We start from the raw sequence: 17583 nt of genomic DNA, 5'->3' as shown, positions 1-17583 counted from the left end.
ATACACAGCACAGCACACTGTACACACAGCACACTGATCACACAGCACACTGTACACACAGCACACTGCTCACACAGCACACTGTACACAGAGCACACTGATCAAACAGCACAGCACACTGCTCACACAGCAACTGATCACACGGCACACTGGTCACACAGCACAGCCCACTGCTCACACAGCACACTGCTCACACAGCACACTGTACACAGAGCACACTGCTCACACAGCACACTGCTCACACAGCACAGCACACTGTACACACAGTTCACTGATCACACAGCACACTGTACACACATCACAGCACACTGCTCCCACAGCACACTGTACACAGAGCACACTGATCAAACAGCACACTGTACACAGAGCACTCTGATCACACAGCACACTGTACCCACAGCACACTGATCACACAGCACACTGTACACAGAACACACCGCTCACACAGCACACAGCACACTGTACACTCAGCACACTGTACATTGTACACTGTACACACAGCACAGCACATAGATATAATACATCAGCTAATAGAGAAAATGTTGTTTTCTGCAGCTCTCTCTCTCAGGTTTATAGCCAATATTCCCTGTCACACAGAGAAGCAGAAGGACTTTAACCTTTGCCCTTTGAGAGGACCAGGGCCTCTTGCTGGGCTTACTGCTGTGCTGCGGCCTTCAGATGTGTTTACGTGCTTCCTGAAGCATTGAGCCGCACTCTGGTCACTTCATTGAGCTGCTAATGGAGGCAGTGAGCTCACACACCAGTTTCCGTTGAGCTTCTGGTTACACAATCTGAGATGGAGCTCAACCACAGACACTATCAAGGCTTAGAGAGACACTGCACACAGGGACAGAGATGGGCACTGACGGTGCAGACTCACCTGTGATGGTACAGACTCACCTGTGACGGTACAGACACAGCTTTGACAGTACAGACAGACTCACCTGTGACAGTAAAGACAGACTCACCTGTGATGGTACAGACTCACCTGTGACAGTACAGACACAGCTGTGACAATATAGACAGACTGACCTGTGACAGTACAGACACAGCTGTGACAATATAGACAGACTGACCTGTGACAGTACAGACAGACTCACCTGTGATGGTACAGACTCACCTGTGACCGTACAGACAGACTCACCTGTGATGGTACAGACTCACCTGTGACAGTACAGACAGACACACCTGTGATGGTACAGACTCACCTGTGACGGTACAGACTCACCTGTGACAGTACAGACAGACACACCTGTGATGGTACAGACTCACCTGTGATGGTACAGACAGACTGACCTGTGACAGTACAGACAGACACACCTGTGATGGTACAGACTCAACTGTGATGGTACAGACAGACTGACCTGTGACAGTACAGACAGACTCACCTGTGATGGTACAGACTCACCTGTGATGGTACAGACAGACTGACCTGTGACAGTACAGACAGACACACCTGTGATGGTACAGACTCACCTATGATGGTACAGACAGACTGACCTGTGACAGTACAGACAGACTCACCTGTGATGGTACAGACTCACCTGTGATGGTACAGACAGACTGACCTGTGACAGTACAGACAGACACACCTGTGATGGTACAGACTCACCTGTGACAGTACAGACAGACACACCTGTGATGGTACAGACTCACCTGTGATGGTACAGACAGACTGACCTGTGACAGTACAGACTCACTTGTGATGGTACGGACAGACTCACCTGTGATGGTACAGACTCACCTGTGACAGTACAGGCAGACTCACCTGTGATGGTACAGACTCACCTGTGACGGTACGGACAGACACACCTGTGATGGTACAGACTAACCTGTGACAGTACAGACAGACACACCTGTTATGGTACAGACTCACCTGTGACAGTACAGACAGACTCAACTGTGATGGTACAGACTCACCTGTGACAGTACAGACAGACTCAACTGTGATGGTACAGACTCACCTGTGATGGTACAGACAGACTGACCTGTGACAGTACAGACAGACACACCTGTGATGGTACAGACTCAACTGTGATGGTACAGACAGACTGACCTGTGACAGTACAGACAGACTCACCTGTGATGGTACAGCCTCACCTGTGATGGTACAGACAGACTGACCTGTGACAGTACAGACAGACACACCTGTGATGGTACAGACTCACCTATGATGGTACAGACAGACTGACCTGTGACAGTACAGACAGACTCACCTGTGATGGTACAGACTCACCTGCGATGGTACAGACAGACTGACCTGTGACAGTACAGACAGACACACCTGTGATGGTACAGACTCACCTGTGATGGTACAGACAGACTGACCTGTGACAGTACAGACAGACACACCTGTGATGGTACAGACTCACCTGTGACGGTACAGACTCACCTGTGATGGTACAGACTCACCTGTGACAGTACAGACAGACTCAACTGTGATGGTACAGACTCACCTGTGATGGTACAGACAGACTGACCTGTGACAGTACAGACTCACCTGTGACAGTACAGACAGACACAGCTGTGAGAGTACAGACAGACACACCTGTGACGGTGTAGAGAGCTGTGATCAGGAGCAGCAGGATCACAGCCAGGTAGATATCCAGGTTTAGCGCCTGTTGGATGAATATCGCTCCAGAGAACATGTCTGCCTGACAAGAGAAGAGAGAGGTAGGAGCTTAAATAACTTCTGAATGCTGTTTAATACAGCAAAAAACAAAAAAAAACACTGACAGTGTGTTTCTTAGGTGTTCACTTACACCAGTACATTGTATAACTGGTGCCTACAGCAGTAAACTCAGAGCAGGAAGACTGAGCCCATGAAGTATCTTTCCAGTGCACAGGACTGGTGTCAAGAGTCAGAGTACAAGGTCTGTGTACGTGACTGGTGTACAGGGTCAGTGTACAGGACTGATGTACAGAGATAGTGTACAGGGTCAGTGAGCAGTACTGGCTTACAGGGTCAGTGTACAGGATTGGTGTACAGGAGTGATGTACAGGGTCAGTGTACAGGGTCAGTGTACAGGACTGATGTACAGAGACAGTGTACAGGGTCAGTGTACAGGACTGGTGTACAGGGTCAGTGTACAGGACTGGTGAACAGGGTCAGCGTACAAGACTGGTGTACAGGGTCAGTGTACAGGACTGATGTACAGAGACAGTGTACACAGTCAGTGTACAGGACTGGTGAACAGGGTCAGCGTACAGGACTGGTGTACAGGGTCAGTGTACAGGACTGGTGAACAGGGTCAGCGTACAAGACTGGTGAACAGGGTCAGGCTCCTGCAGGTGTGGACTCTCACAGGTGTGCGCTCCTGCAGGTGTGTATACTCACAGGTGTGCTCTCCTGCAGGTGTGTATACTCACAGGTGTGCGCTCCTGCAGGTGTGAACTCTCACAGGTGTGCGCTCCTGCAGGTGTGAACTCTCACAGGTGTGCGCTCCTGCAGGTGTGAACTCTCACAGGTGTGCGCTCCTGCAGGTGTGTATACTCACAGGTGTGCTCTCCTGCAGGTGTGTATACTCACAGGTGTGCGCTCCTGCAGGTGTGAACTCTCACAGGTGTGCGCTCCTGCAGGTGTGTATACTCACAGGTGTGCGCTCCTGCAGGTGTGAACTCTCACAGGTGTGCGCTCCTGCAGGTGTGTATACTCACAGGTGTGCGCTCCTGCAGGTGTGAACTCTCACAGGTGTGCGCTCCTGCAGGTGTGTATACTCACAGGTGTGCGCTCCTGCAGGTGTGTATACTCACAGGTGTGCGCTCCTGCAGGTGTGAACTCTCACAGGTGTGCGCTCCTGCAGGTGTGAACTCTCACAGGTGTGCGCTCCTGCAGGTGTGTATACTCACAAGTAAGCACTTACTGAGATCTTGGTGAAGATGTAGAGCAGCAGCGACAGAACAGACAGGTAGATCCGGATGCGCTGACCCCCGAACCTCTTCTTCAGGTACTCCGGCATCGTCACCACCTGGCCCAGGGTGCAAACACAGGTGACAGAGGTGAGTCTGAGAGCATTACCTGCCAGCAGCTTCCTTTTCCTCCCTGCCATGTGACACACACACGGAGGAAATCCCTGTTCTCCCCGGGATTCAGGTGTGAAAGGCTACTGGCTGCTCCTGTTTCTGGGAGACGCTGCAGGCGCCTCGCCCATCGCCCAGCCTCAGCGGCGTGGAGACTGGCCACAGGTCTCGGTTTGATCGCCGCTGCCGATCGTCTTCCCCGCTAGGTGGCGCCACTCACCCCGGCCTTGATGTAGATGGGCACGAAGAGCCAGCCCAGGATGACCACGACCACCAGCGCCTGAGGAACATACAACGTGTCAGCCACGCGCCCAGCACAGCGCCGCAACACACCAGCTGCCTGCGTGCCTGAGCGTCTGAGTCAGGCCCTGCCGGGCGAGCCGCGGTACTCACGTTCCACTCGAAGCCCCCGATGGCGATGCCAGCCGCGGCCCCCGTCCCTGCCAGCCCCACGAAGTGCCCGCTGCCGATATTGCTGGCAAACAGGGAGGCGCCGATCTGGAAAGAGACAGGAGCGGCTTCAGATGACAGGTCCAGCCTCGCGGCGCGGCGCACTCCCCCCCGGCGGACAGTAGGGGCGTCCTTCTCTGATTACAGCACCCCCCGGCGGACAGTAGGGGCGTCCTCCTCCGATCACAGCACCCCCCCCCGCGCACTCCCCCTGGCGGACAGTAGGGGCGTCCTTCTCTGATCACAGCACCCCCCGGCGGACAGTAGGGGCGTCCTCCTCTGATCACAGCACCCCCCTCCAAGCACTCCCCCCTGGTGGCCAGCAGGGGTGTCCTGCTCCGATCACAGCACCGCCCCCGCGCAATCCCCCCTGGGCAGACAACTGCCCTGGTGGACAGTAGGTAGTGTCCTGCTCCAATCACAGCCCCGGTGGACAGTAGGTAGTGTCCTGCTCCGATCACAGCCCCGGTAGACAGTAGGTAGTGTCCTGCTCCGATCACAGCCCCGGTGGACAGTAGGTAGTGTCCTGCTCCGATCACAGCCCCGGTGGACAGTAGGTAGTGTCCTGCTACGATCACAGCCCCGGTGGACAGTGGGTAGTGTCCTGCTCCAATCACAGCCCCGGCGGACAGTGGGTAGTGTCCTGCTCTGATCACAGCCCTGGCGGACAGTAGGTAGTGTCCTGCTTCAATCACAGCCCTGGTGGACAGCTTGGGGGGTGTCCCGCTCCGATAACAGACCTGGCGGACAGTAGGTAGTGTCCTGCTCCGATCACAGCCCCGGCGGACAGTAGGTAGTGTCCTGCTCCGATCACAGCCCCGGCGGACAGTAGGTAGTGTCCTGCTCCGATCACAGCCCCGGTGGACAGTGGGTAGTGTCCTGCTCCGATCACAGCCCCGGTGGACAGTGGGTAGTGTCCTGCTCCGATCACAGCCCCGGGGGACAGTGGGTAGTGTCCTGCTCCGATCACAGCCCCGGGGGACAGTAGGTAGTGTCCTGCTCCGATCACAGCCCCGGGGGACAGTAGGTAGTGTCCTGCTCCGATCACAGCCCCGGCGGACAGTGGGTAGTGTCCTGCTCCGATCACAGCCCCGGTAGACAGTGGGTAGTGTCCTGCTCCGATCACAGCCCCGGCGGACAGTGGGTAGTGTCCTGCTCCGATCACAGCCCCGGCGGACAGTGGGTAGTGTCCTGCTCCGATCACAGCCCCGGTGGACAGTGGGTAGTGTCCTGCTCCGATCACAGCCCCGGTGGACAGTGGGTAGTGTCCTGCTCCGATCACAGCCCCGGTGGACAATAGGTAGTGTCCTGCTCCGATCACAGCCCCGGTGGACAGTAGGTAGTGTCCTGCTCCGATCAGCCCTGGTGGACAGTAGGTAGTGTCCTGCTCCGATCACAGCCCCGGGGGACAGTAGGTAGTGTCCTGCTCCGATCAGCCCTGGTGGACAGTAGGTAGTGTCCTGCTCCGATCAGCCCTGGTGGACAGTAGGTAGTGTCCTGCTCCGATCACAGCCCCGGGGGACAGTAGGTAGTGTCCTGCTCCGATCACAGCCCCGGTGGACAGTGGGTAGTGTCCTGCTCCGATCACAGCCCTGGTGGACAGTAGGTAGTGTCCTGCTCCGATCACAGCCCCGGTGGACTGTAGGTAGTGTCCTGCTCCGATCACAGCCCCGGCGGACAGTAGGTAGTGTCCTGCTCCGATCACAGCCCCGGCGGACAGTGGGTAGTGTCCTGCTCCGATCACAGCCCCGGCGGACAGTGGGTAGTGTCCTGCTCCGATCACAGCCCCGGCGGACAGTGGGTAGTGTCCTGCTCCGATCACAGCCCCGGCGGACAGTGGGTAGTGTCCTGCTCCGATCACAGCCCCGGCGGACAGTAGGTAGTGTCCTGCTCCGATCACAGCCCCGGCGGACAGTAGGTAGTGTCCTGCTCCGATCACAGCCCCGGCGGACAGTAGGTAGTGTCCTGCTCCGATCACAGCCCCGGCGGACAGTGGGTAGTGTCCTGCTCCGATCACAGCCCCGGTGGACAGTGGGTAGTGTCCTGCTCCGATCACAGCCCCGGTGGACAGTGGGTAGTGTCCTGCTCCGATCACAGCCCCGGTGGACAGTAGGTAGTGTCCTGCTCCGATCAGCCCCGGTGGACAGTGGGTAGTGTCCTGCTCCGATCACAGCCCCGGTGGACAGTAGGTAGTGTCCTGCTCCGATCACAGCCCCGGTGGACAGTAGGTAGTGTCCTGCTCCGATCACAGCCCCGGTGGATAGTAGGTAGTGTCCTGCTCCGATCACAGCCCTGGTGGACAGTGGGTAGTGTCCTGCTCCAATCACAGCCCTGGTGGACAGCTTGGGGGGTGTCCTGCTCCGATCACAGCCCCGGTGGACAGTAGGTAGTGTCCTGCTCCGATCACAGTCCCGGTGGACAGTAGGTAGTGTCCTGCTCCGATCACAGTCCCGGTGGACAGTAGGTAGTGTCCTGCTCCGATCACAGCCCCGGTGGACAGTGGGTAGTGTCCTGCTCCGATCACAGCCCCGGGGGACAGTAGGTAGTGTCCTGCTCCGATCACAGCCCCGGTGGACAGTGGGTAGTGTCCTGCTCCGATCACAGCCCCGGGGGACAGTAGGTAGTGTCCTGCTCCAATCATAGCCCTGGTGGACAGCTTGGGGGGTGTCCTGCTCCGATCACAGCCCCGGGGGACAGTAGGTAGTGTCCTGCTCCGATCACAGCCCTGGTGGACAGTAGGTAGTGTCCTGCTCCGATCACAGCCCTGGTGGACAGTGGGTAGTGTCCTGCTCCGATCACAGCCCCGGGGGACAGTAGGTAGTGTCCTGCTCCAATCACAGCCCTGGTGGACAGCTTGGGGGGTGTCCTGCTCCGATCACAGCCCTGGTGGACAGTAGGTAGTGTCCTGCTCCGATCACAGCCCCGGTGGATAGTAGGTAGTGTCCTGCTCCGATCACAGACCTGGCGGACAGTAGGTAGTGTCCTGCTCCGATCACAGCCCCGGCGGACAGTAGGTAGTGTCCTGCTCCGATCACAGCCCCGGTGGACAGTAGGTAGTGTCCTGCTCCGATCACAGCCCCGGTGGACAGTGGGTAGTGTCCTGCTCCGATCACAGCCCCGGGGGACAGTAGGTAGTGTCCTGCTCCGATCACAGCCCCGGTGGACAGTGGGTAGTGTCCTGCTCCGATCACAGCCCCGGGGGACAGTAGGTAGTGTCCTGCTCCAATCATAGCCCTGGTGGACAGCTTGGGGGGTGTCCTGCTCCGATCACAGCCCTGTTGGACAGTAGGTAGTGTCCTGCTCCGATCACAGCCCTGGTGGACAGTGGGTAGTGTCCTGCTCCGATCACAGCCCCGGGGGACAGTAGGTAGTGTCCTGCTCCAATCACAGCCCTGGTGGACAGCTTGGGGGGTGTCCTGCTCCGATCACAGCCCTGGTGGACAGTAGGTAGTGTCCTGCTCCGATCACAGCCCCGGTGGATAGTAGGTAGTGTCCTGCTCCGATCACAGACCTGGCGGACAGTAGGTAGTGTCCTGCTCCGATCACAGCCCTGGCGGACAGTAGGTAGTGTCCTGCTCCGATCACAGCCCCGGTGGACAGTAGGTAGTGTCCTGCTCCGATCACAGCCCCGGCGGACAGTAGGTAGTGTCCTGCTCCGATCACAGCCCTGGTGGACAGCTTGGGGGGTGTCCTGCTCCGATCACAGCCCTGTTGGACAGTAGGTAGTGTCCTGCTCCGATCACAGCCCCGGCGGACAGTAGGTAGTGTCCTGCTCCGATCACAGCCCCGGCGGACAGTAGGTAGTGTCCTGCTCCGATCACAGCCCTGGCGGACAGTAGGTAGTGTCCTGCTCCGATCACAGCCCTGGCGGACAGCTGGGAGGATGTCCTGCTCTGATCACAGCCCCGATTACAGCAGTAGGCAGCAGATTATAGCTGCAGATTGGTCTGATACCACTAATAACTGCAAATTATAAACTGCAATAAACTGATAAACTGCAAAGGTAAATGTTAACAGTCTGCAGTATCAGTAGCTGCGGTCTGTGTCTAATCACATGAGGCCCAGATAATACCATTCACAATGAATCAGGAAGTTTTTAGGGTGCCCCACAACCCCAGGAAATACATACTGTGGTACTGTAGCAGAGATTGTTCAGTGATGTGCCAAGAACACATTACAAAATAAACAAAACTCAGCTAAATTTTGTCTCAGTCATTGAAATTTACTAAAGAGAGACATTCCTCCTGGAGTCACCCCTGGAAATGAAAGAGCGACAGATTTCAGAGTTACACAGACCTCAGTGCCGTAGCTGCTGGCCTGGCTTGTGCAGCAGAAACAGAATTCCCCTGCCTACTGGCAGGGAGTCCCCTGGTTAAACTGTTCCTCTTTAACAGTTGACGATGTCAGGCACTGACACAGCGACACACCAGTGCTGATGTGTGCAACACGTTGGAAAACCAATAACAGGAAGACAGGCAGATGGTGTGATCTGCTCCTGCAATAACCTTAGAGATAAAAAACACACTTTTCTCTCCCCTCTGTCTCTTTAGAACACTCTCCTGTCTCATTTGTCTCCTCAGCACACTCTCCTGTCCCCTCTGTCTCCTCAGCACACTCTCCTGTCTCATTTGTCTCCTCATCACACACTCCTATCTCCTCAGCACACTCTCCTGTCCCCTCTGTCCCCTCAGCACACTCTCCTGTCCCCTCTGTCTCCTCAGCACACTCTCCTGTCTCCTCAGCACACTCTCCTGTCCCCTCTGTCCCCTCAGCACACTCTCCTGTCCCCTCTGTCTCCTCAGCACACTCTCCTGTCTCCTCAGCAACACTCTCCTGTCTCCTCAGCACACACTCCTGTCCCCTCTGTCTCCTCAGCACACTCTCCTGTCCCCTCTGTCTCCTCAGCACACACTCCTATCTCCTCAGCACACTCTCCTGTCCCCTCTGTCCCCTCAGCACACTCTCCTGTCCCCTCTGTCTCCTCAGCACACTCTCCTGTCTCCTCAGCACACTCTCCTGTCCCCTCTGTCTCCTCAGCACACTCTCCTGTCCCCTCAGCACACACTCCTGTCCCCTCTGTCTCCTCAGCACACTATCCTGTCTCCTCAGCACACACTCCTGTCTCCTCTGTCCCCTCAGCACACACTCCTGTCTCCTCAGCACACTCTCCTGTCCCCTCTGTCTCCTCAGCACACTCTCCTGTCCCCTCTGTCCCCTCAGCACACACTCCTGTCTCCTCAGCACACTCTTCTGTCCCCTCTGTCCCCTGACCACACCCTCCTGTCTCCCTTGTCTCCTCAACACACTCTCCTGTCTCCCCTGTCCCCTCAGCACACTCTCCTGTCCCCTCTGTCTCCCAGTGTCCCCAGCACACTTACTGGCCACCAGACCATGCTGCGCCCTGCGAGGAAGAACCCCCCGACTGTGCCCCGGTTGGTGCTCAGCATCGCCTGTGGACAAGAGGAGACGATCAGCAAATCAATTGGTCAAAACAATCTGTAAATCATCCCATTAATCAATCTAAACGATCAGTGAACCAACTAACTGATCATTCAAAATGATCAGTAACTCAATCAGTAAATTGATCATGAAAGGCAGTCCTGCTTTATTTCCACTGTATTATTATTATTAATAATAATAATAATAATAATAATAATTGCTTACACTTATATAGCGCTTTTCTGGACACTCCACTCAAAGCGCTTTACAGGTAATGGGGATCCCCTCCACCACCAGCAGTGCGCCAGAACGCTCCCCACACACCAGCTCTCAGTGGGGAGGAGAGCAGAGTGATGAAGCCAGTTCAGAGATGGGGGTTATTAGGAGCCCATGACTGGTAAGGGCCAGGGGGAAATTTGGCCAGGACGCCAGGGTTACACCCCTACTCTTTTCGAGGAATGCCCTGGGATTTTTAATGACCACAGAGAGTCAGGATCTCGATTTTACATCTCATCCGAAGGACGGTGCCTGTTTACAGTATAGTGTCCCCGTCACTATACTGGGGCATTAGGACCCACACAGACCGCAGGGTGAGCGCCCCCTGCTGGCCCCACTAACACCTCTTCCAGCAGCAGCCTTAGTTTTCCCCAGGAGGTCTCCCATCCAGGTACTGAACACCTGCTTAGCTTCAGTGGGTATTGTATTGACAATCTGAGCCAAAGTGTGACCCATTTATTAAGGCACTGTGCCTGGAGGTGCCTGGATTGGGCAAGAGGTCTGCTTGTATCTGGTTCTGTGGACTCAGAATGGATCCAAAACCATAGCAAGACCAGAACCACCCCAGAGGTTCAGTCCATTTCACCTCAACCAATCTGCTCCAGGATGAATACAGAGTGGTGTTTCGGTGGGGCAGTCTGAGGAAAAGTCAGATTCATTCTGCAGCTCTGAGCAGCAGGGGACTGGAGGGCCAGCAGCAGGGCCAGTGTTGTGCTGGTCTGTGCTGACAGATGCCTCCCTTGTGTACAGAACTGGTACCAGCGCGCCTGGCTGAGTGGATGTTTCAGTGGCTGGGTGGAGCAGTGCCTCTGTGGCTGAGGATCTGTACCTGTGGCCAGGAGGTTGCCGGTTCAAATCCCGCGGCCGGCAGAGGAATCCTACTCTGTTGGGCCCCTGTGCAAGGCCCTTAACCCCAACTGCTCCAGGGGCGCTGTACAATGGCTGACCCTGCGCTCTGACCCCAAAACTTCTCTCCCTGTCTGTGTGTCTCATGGAGAGCAAGCTAGGGTATGCGAAAAGACAAATTCCTAATGCAAGGAATTGTATAGGGTCAATAAAGTGATCTTATCTTATCAGAGTGCAACTGCAGTGCCAGTGAAACAGAGAGCTTCAGGCAACAAGCCGAATGGATTTCAGCGCACTTGGACCCTACTCAATCCTCTGACGCACCCTGTCACCCTGGACACACGTGAAGACCGGGACTCCTGATGGATTATCTGCTTCGATCAGTATTTATTACGGCACAGAGATCTCAAAGTACAGCTACCACTACAGTATTTCCTCACCTGTGTTCAGTTCGGGTATATTTGTCATCCGCACAAGTGCAATGAAACGCTTGTTTGCATGTGTGTTCCGATACGAAGACATTAGGGAAACACCAAACATAAACACGGAACAGCAGCAGCAACAAAGTTAAGCAACATGTAACTGAAATACAAGTCAGCACAGCAGTGTGCAAAAACACATCAGTGTGAACTACTGGGGTGGGGGGCAGTTCAGTAATCTGACAACGTGCAGGAAGAAACTGTCTCTGAATCTGGACGTTCGTGACTCTATGCTCCTGTCACGGCCGACACCCCTCCCCTAGAGGGCGCTCCACTCCTCCTGTCATTAGGTCTGTCTTTGCTGATTATGTTCTCCAGGTGTGCCTGGTTTTGCCTCCCGTGCCCAGGGCTCAGCATTAGGGCCGGATGTCCCGAGGCCCACCTGTCACCAGGCTGCTGGACGCCTGAGGGCACAGCCTCCTCCCCAACATCACCTGACCTGAGCCCAGGGCCTGGAGGACCTTGTCCTGTGATCCCAGGACTGCCCGTGTTCCTGTTTCCCCTTCCTGGGGATTTTAACCTTGTGTTGCCTCAGGATGGATCTCACGGTATCGGATTCATGGACTGTACCCTGACCCACCTCTGGACCTGTTGGGATTGGGAGGCCTCTCTCTGTTCCCCTGTTCGCCGGTTCACCACCTGTCACTGTTACTGCGATGCACTATTAAACCCCTGGGTGTTTTCCCCAAACTACGCCTCCTGTTTCCTCCAGCTCTAACCACTTCGCATGGAGCCTGAAATAACACCCGAGACACATTGCGCAGCCAATCCGTAACACCAGGAGGAAGGGGGGGAGAAAAGTGAGAAACCGGGATGATTGTTGTCCTTAGCGATACTCCCAGCCTTCCTGAGACAGCGAGTTGTAAAAATGTCCACCATAGAGGGAAGCTCTACTTTCTGAAAAAACAACAACCCTGCTTTCTGAACTTGACAACCAGCTCTTTGGTTTTGCTGACACTGAGGGAGAGGTTATTGTCAAGGCACCCCTCCACCAGGTTCCTGACCTCACCCCTGTAGACCGCTTCATTGTCACTGCTGATTCGGCCAATGATGGTACCATTGTCAGCATACGTGGAGATGGAGTTCTGTCCAGCCTCAAGGAAAACAGCAGGAGGCCAAGCACACAGCCCTGTGGGACACCTATATTGGCAGTCAGTGTGGCAGAAAGCTTTCCTCACAGTCTGTGGTCCACCAGTCAGGAAATCCAGAATCCAGCTCCAGAGAGAGGTGCTGATACCCAGATCATTAAGCTCGGTGACTAGTCTGGATGGAACTATAGTGTTAATTGTGGAGCTGTAAGCAATGAATAGCATGCTAACACATTCTATGTGTCTGTATCATCCAAATGAGCCAGGGCAGTGTGAAGAGGCAGGGAAATGGCGTCGTCCGTTGACCTGTTACACTGTTTTGTAAACTGCAGGGGGTTTAAGCACTCAGGTACCATTGTGTTAATCTGCCTCATGACCAGCCTTTCAAAGCATTTAATCACAGTAGTAGTAGTATGAGCACTTCCTCTGTAATCACTGAAGAAAAACACTGCGACCTGTTTTGTCACTGGTATAACGGTGGTTTTCTTAAAAGGCATGGAAACGGAGGATTGTAAAAGTGAAAAATTAAAAAAATCTGTAAAAACCGTGTCCAGCTGGTCTGCACAGGCTGTAAGGATCTGTCCAGGAACACTGACAGGGCAGGTCGCATGTTCGCCTGTCAGAAAGTTTCCCTGACTTCAGCCTCCTAACACCATGGCCGTATCAGAGGCTGAGAGCTGTGTGGTGAGGAAGAAGATTAAACCTGACAGCCTTCTTACCTTGTACCCCTGTACCCCTGTACCCCAACTCTCAAACTCCAAACCAGCTCTGACAGCATAGACTGCACCCCAACTCCCTCCACACCAGCTCTGAGAGCACAGATTGTACCCCAACTCTCAAACTCCGCACCAGCTCTGAAAGCACAAACTGTACCCCAACTATCAAACTTCACACCAGCTCTGAGAGCACAGACTGTACCCCAACTCTCAAACTCCGCACCAACTCTGAGAGCACAGATTGTACCCTCAACTTTCAAACTCCACACCAGCTCTGACAGCACAAATTGTACCCCAACTCTCAAACTTCACACCAGCTCTGACAGCACAGATTGTACCCCAACTCTCAAACTCCACACCAGCTCTGACAGCACAGATTGTACCCCAACTCTCAAACTCCAAACCAGCTCTGACAGCACAGATTGTACCCCAACTCCCTCCACACCAGCTCTGACAGCACAGACTGCACCCCAACTCCCACCACACAAGCTCTGAAAGCACAGACTGTACCCCAACTCTCAAACTCCACACCAGCTCTGACAGCACAGACTGCACCCCAACTCTCAAACTCCACACCAGCTCTGACAGCACAGACTGCACCCCAACTCTCAAACTCCACACCAGCTCTGACAGCACAGACTGCACCCCAACTCCCACCACACAAGCTCTGACAGCACAGACTGTACCCCAACTCTCAAACTCCACACCAACTCTGACAGCACAGACTGTACCCCAACTCCCACCACACCAGCTCTGACAGCACAGACTATACCCCAACTCTCAAACTCCACACCAGCTCTGACAGCACAGACTGCACCCCAACTCCCTCCACACAAGCTCTGAGAGCACAGACTATACCCCAACTCCCACCACACCAGCTCTGACAGCACAGACTGCACCCCAACTCCCACCACACAAGCTCTGACAGCACAGACTGTACCCCAACTCCCAACCCTGGATTCTATATACTGTACACAATGACACCTGGATTCTATATACTGTACACACTGCACACCTGCAGAGTATCTACTGTTCACACTGACACCTGGATTCTATATACTGTTCACACTGAACACCTGGAGAGTATCTACTATACAAACTGACACCTGGATTCTATATACTGTATACACTGAACACCTGGAGTGTATCTACTGTACACACTGCACACCTGGAGTCTATATACTGTACACACTGAACACCTAGAGAGAGTCTACTGTACACACTGACACCTAGATTCTACTGTATATACTGTACACACTGCACACCTGGAGAGAGTCTACTGTACACACTGGCACCTGGATTCTATATACTGTACACACTGACACCTGGAGAGCACCTACTGTACACACTGCATAACTGGATTCTATATACTGTACACACTGCACACCTGAAGTGTTTCTAGTGTACACACTGCACACCTGGAGAGCACCTACTGTACATACTGACACCTGGATTCTATATACTGTACACACTGACACCTGGAGTGGATCTGCTGTACACTGGATTCAGATGGACTGATTGTGCAGTAGGACTCTAATCCCAACCTCCTCGCCACACCTGATTGCCCCGGGAGCCTGCGAGGGGAAGGGCGTTCGTTTCTGTGGTCTGTTTATCAGTGACCTCAGTTCCCAGCACTGCTGCCTTTCCTTGTCTAATCTTTCCCACACAAGACAGGAGCCCTGCCCTTTGCTGTATACACCACTCCTACACCAATACTGTTTAAACAGTTACATTATACTAAGGATCCTGCTCACAGCTGCGTACAGTCAATATATAACCATTCTGCATAAACAATAATATTATTATTCTGCTCACAGCTGTGTAAACTCAATATATAACCATTCTGCATAAATGGTAATATTATTATCCTGCTCACAGCTGTGTGCAGTCAATATATAACTATACTGCAAAAACAATAATATTATTATCCAGCTCACATCTGTGTACAGTCAATATATAACTCTACTACATAAACAATATTATTATTATCCTGCTCACATCTGTGTACAGTCAATATATAACCATTCTGGATAAATGATAATATTATAATTTTCCTCACTGCTGTGTACAGCCCATATATAACCTTACTGTATAATAAACAAGAATGATGGGGTGTGTATACTGTGCATGCTGTACATCTGGAGAGTATATACTACGCTCACTGAATCCTAGGAGTATACAGATCGTGCGTTGGGACTCTCTAACTCGGATCATTAAGAGTCGCAGTCCAGTACATTCTAACACTCACATACATCTTTCTAAAGATCTAAAGATCTGGAGGTATTGCAACTGTAAATGATTTAATTATTCAACTGAACAAGAGATGTGCTCCATTAAAGGAACTCTTTAAGGGTCTCTAAAGAGTTGAAAATGTCTGTTATTCACAGCTACTGTACAAGGGCTGTTTTGGGGTTACTTCCTGGGGCTCTTGGGGACCAGGGCTGCAGTCCCAGTGACTGTACACAGCACTGGAGAACATGAGTGGACAGCACTGCACATTTCACAGTCATGACAGCGGTGGTGGAGTCAGTGTCTGAAACACACGTCCGGGCAAGTGGTAGCGAAGGCTGTAAGATAGGGGCCTCCCGGTCTAATAATGTAATAATGATAATAATAATGTTTCTTTATTAGCCCTTTACAATTTCTTGCATTAGGTATTCATCTTTTTGCATACCCCAGCTTTTCTCCATGAGTCACAGACACACAGACAGGGAGGGAAGCTTGGGGTCAGAGCGCAGGGTCTACCATTGTACGGCGCCCCTGGAGCAGTTGGGGTGAAGGGCCTTGCTCAGGGGCCCAACAGAGTAGGATTCCTCTGCCGGCCGCAGAACTTGAACTGGCAACCTCCCAGCCACAGGCGCAGATCCTGAGCCACAGAGCCACCACTCCGCCCAGAGCCCTCTGACCCCAGTTTCTGCGGAGCCCTTGCTCTTATATAAAGCAGCAGACACGGGGGGTCACCAGTGGTTCCCCAGGACTGGGGAGTCCCGCTCTTGTGAATTGACCAGTTTGCCCTGTGCCCAGTGCCGGGAGAGTGGGGGGGATAAACCCCTAAACTGTACTGACGTGCCATGTGTTGTCTGTCCCTGTAGAGTGTGGCACAGCCCTGGCAGAGGGCACAGTCCCCCCCTCCCACTGGTGCATCCCTTACCCACGTCCCCACTGGTCTGCTCCACCTGAGCAGCGCTGCCCTGCAGCCCCACCGGCTCCACACCACAAATCCCCGGCCCCCCCAGTACTGGGCTTACCCAGAGCCCCACAGCCAGGACCACCAGGAAGTAGATGACGATGACGGAGATGTCGGCAGGGTTGTTGATGGCGATGGCTGGACCCTCGCTCCCGTTGCCCGCCCGGGCTGACTGGAATCCGTACACTGCCCGCGCCATGGCGTCAGCCTGCACTGCCAGCTCGCCTGATCCCTTCTGCCTGCCCGCCGGAGGCTTTTATACTGAGCTGGAGCCAGCCCAGCGCCCGAGTGTGCATGTTTCAGCAACCCCGTCCCAGGTTAATGATAAACCCGACCAGGAAAACTGCGAGGACCGAAAAGGCGTGTGACTTTGGCCTTGGGGTTCTTCCACGGGGGGAAGACAAACAGGACTGAGCCCACCTGCTAGGTCCCGGGCCAGAGCCAGAGTGAGAAGGGACTCCTGCTGGCGGGCCGGTGGGGAGGCTAGGACCAACAGTGATGGCCCTGGGACAACACCCCCCAGGGAAAGACACTACTGTACGCCCAGATCTCCCTGGTGCCTCTTCCCCCATCCCGGAGTTTTCCATCTGCATCCCGGCCCGTGTGTCTGTCCTGCTGCCCACAGCCCGCGGCTGAGAGGCAGATGTTCTTTATACAGTAGCGTTGCGGCTGCAGGTGTGGATTCTTTCAGTGCTTCGGTCCAGGAAGACTGGAGCCAGGCTGTTCCCATTTCCCCAGGACCCAGCACTGTCATTTGAATAGACATTCCCCTCTGATCTCTGACCTGCTTCCAGAGCTCTGGAACTCATTAATCTCAAGAGGTGGTAGTCCGTGTGCTAACGAGATTCCTGGAACGCCAGCACACACACTCCCTAACTACCAACAGCTAATCATTACTGGCACGGCAGAGAACAGGATTCCTTTGTCAATTGTTCTGTTGCAAATCAGTGATGTGCACTGCTTTCTGGGCACACAGGGCACAGGGCACAGGACACAGGGCACAGGACACAGGAACACAGGAACACAGAGCACAGGAACACAGAGCACAGGACACAGGAAACAGGAACACAGAGCATAGGACA

General features: G+C 54.0%; 1 protein-coding gene across 1 annotated transcript in view; it reads right to left on the bottom strand.

The window, feature by feature from the left end:
• Window positions 1–16757, bottom strand: part of slc5a1 (solute carrier family 5 member 1) — a 29257-nt gene extending 12500 nt beyond the window's left edge. Inside the window, exons 1-6 of the mRNA XM_069182212.1 lie at window positions 16563–16757; window positions 9849–9920; window positions 4414–4518; window positions 4241–4300; window positions 3864–3968; window positions 2549–2654 (exon numbers count right to left, since the gene is read on the bottom strand). Coding sequence (XP_069038313.1) covers window positions 2549–2654; window positions 3864–3968; window positions 4241–4300; window positions 4414–4518; window positions 9849–9920; window positions 16563–16700 — 586 coding nt within the window. The 5' untranslated portion in view covers window positions 16701–16757. The remainder of the gene's footprint in view (window positions 1–2548; window positions 2655–3863; window positions 3969–4240; window positions 4301–4413; window positions 4519–9848; window positions 9921–16562) is intronic.
• Between the last annotated feature and the right edge of the window lie 826 nt (window positions 16758–17583).

The sequence above is a fragment of the Lepisosteus oculatus genome, chromosome 22, assembly GCF_040954835.1.
Source record: "Lepisosteus oculatus isolate fLepOcu1 chromosome 22, fLepOcu1.hap2, whole genome shotgun sequence".
Classification (NCBI taxonomy): Eukaryota; Metazoa; Chordata; class Actinopteri; order Semionotiformes; family Lepisosteidae; genus Lepisosteus; species Lepisosteus oculatus.
Note: the sequence above shows the minus strand (reverse complement) of the source record. Positions and strands in the feature narration are given on the sequence as shown.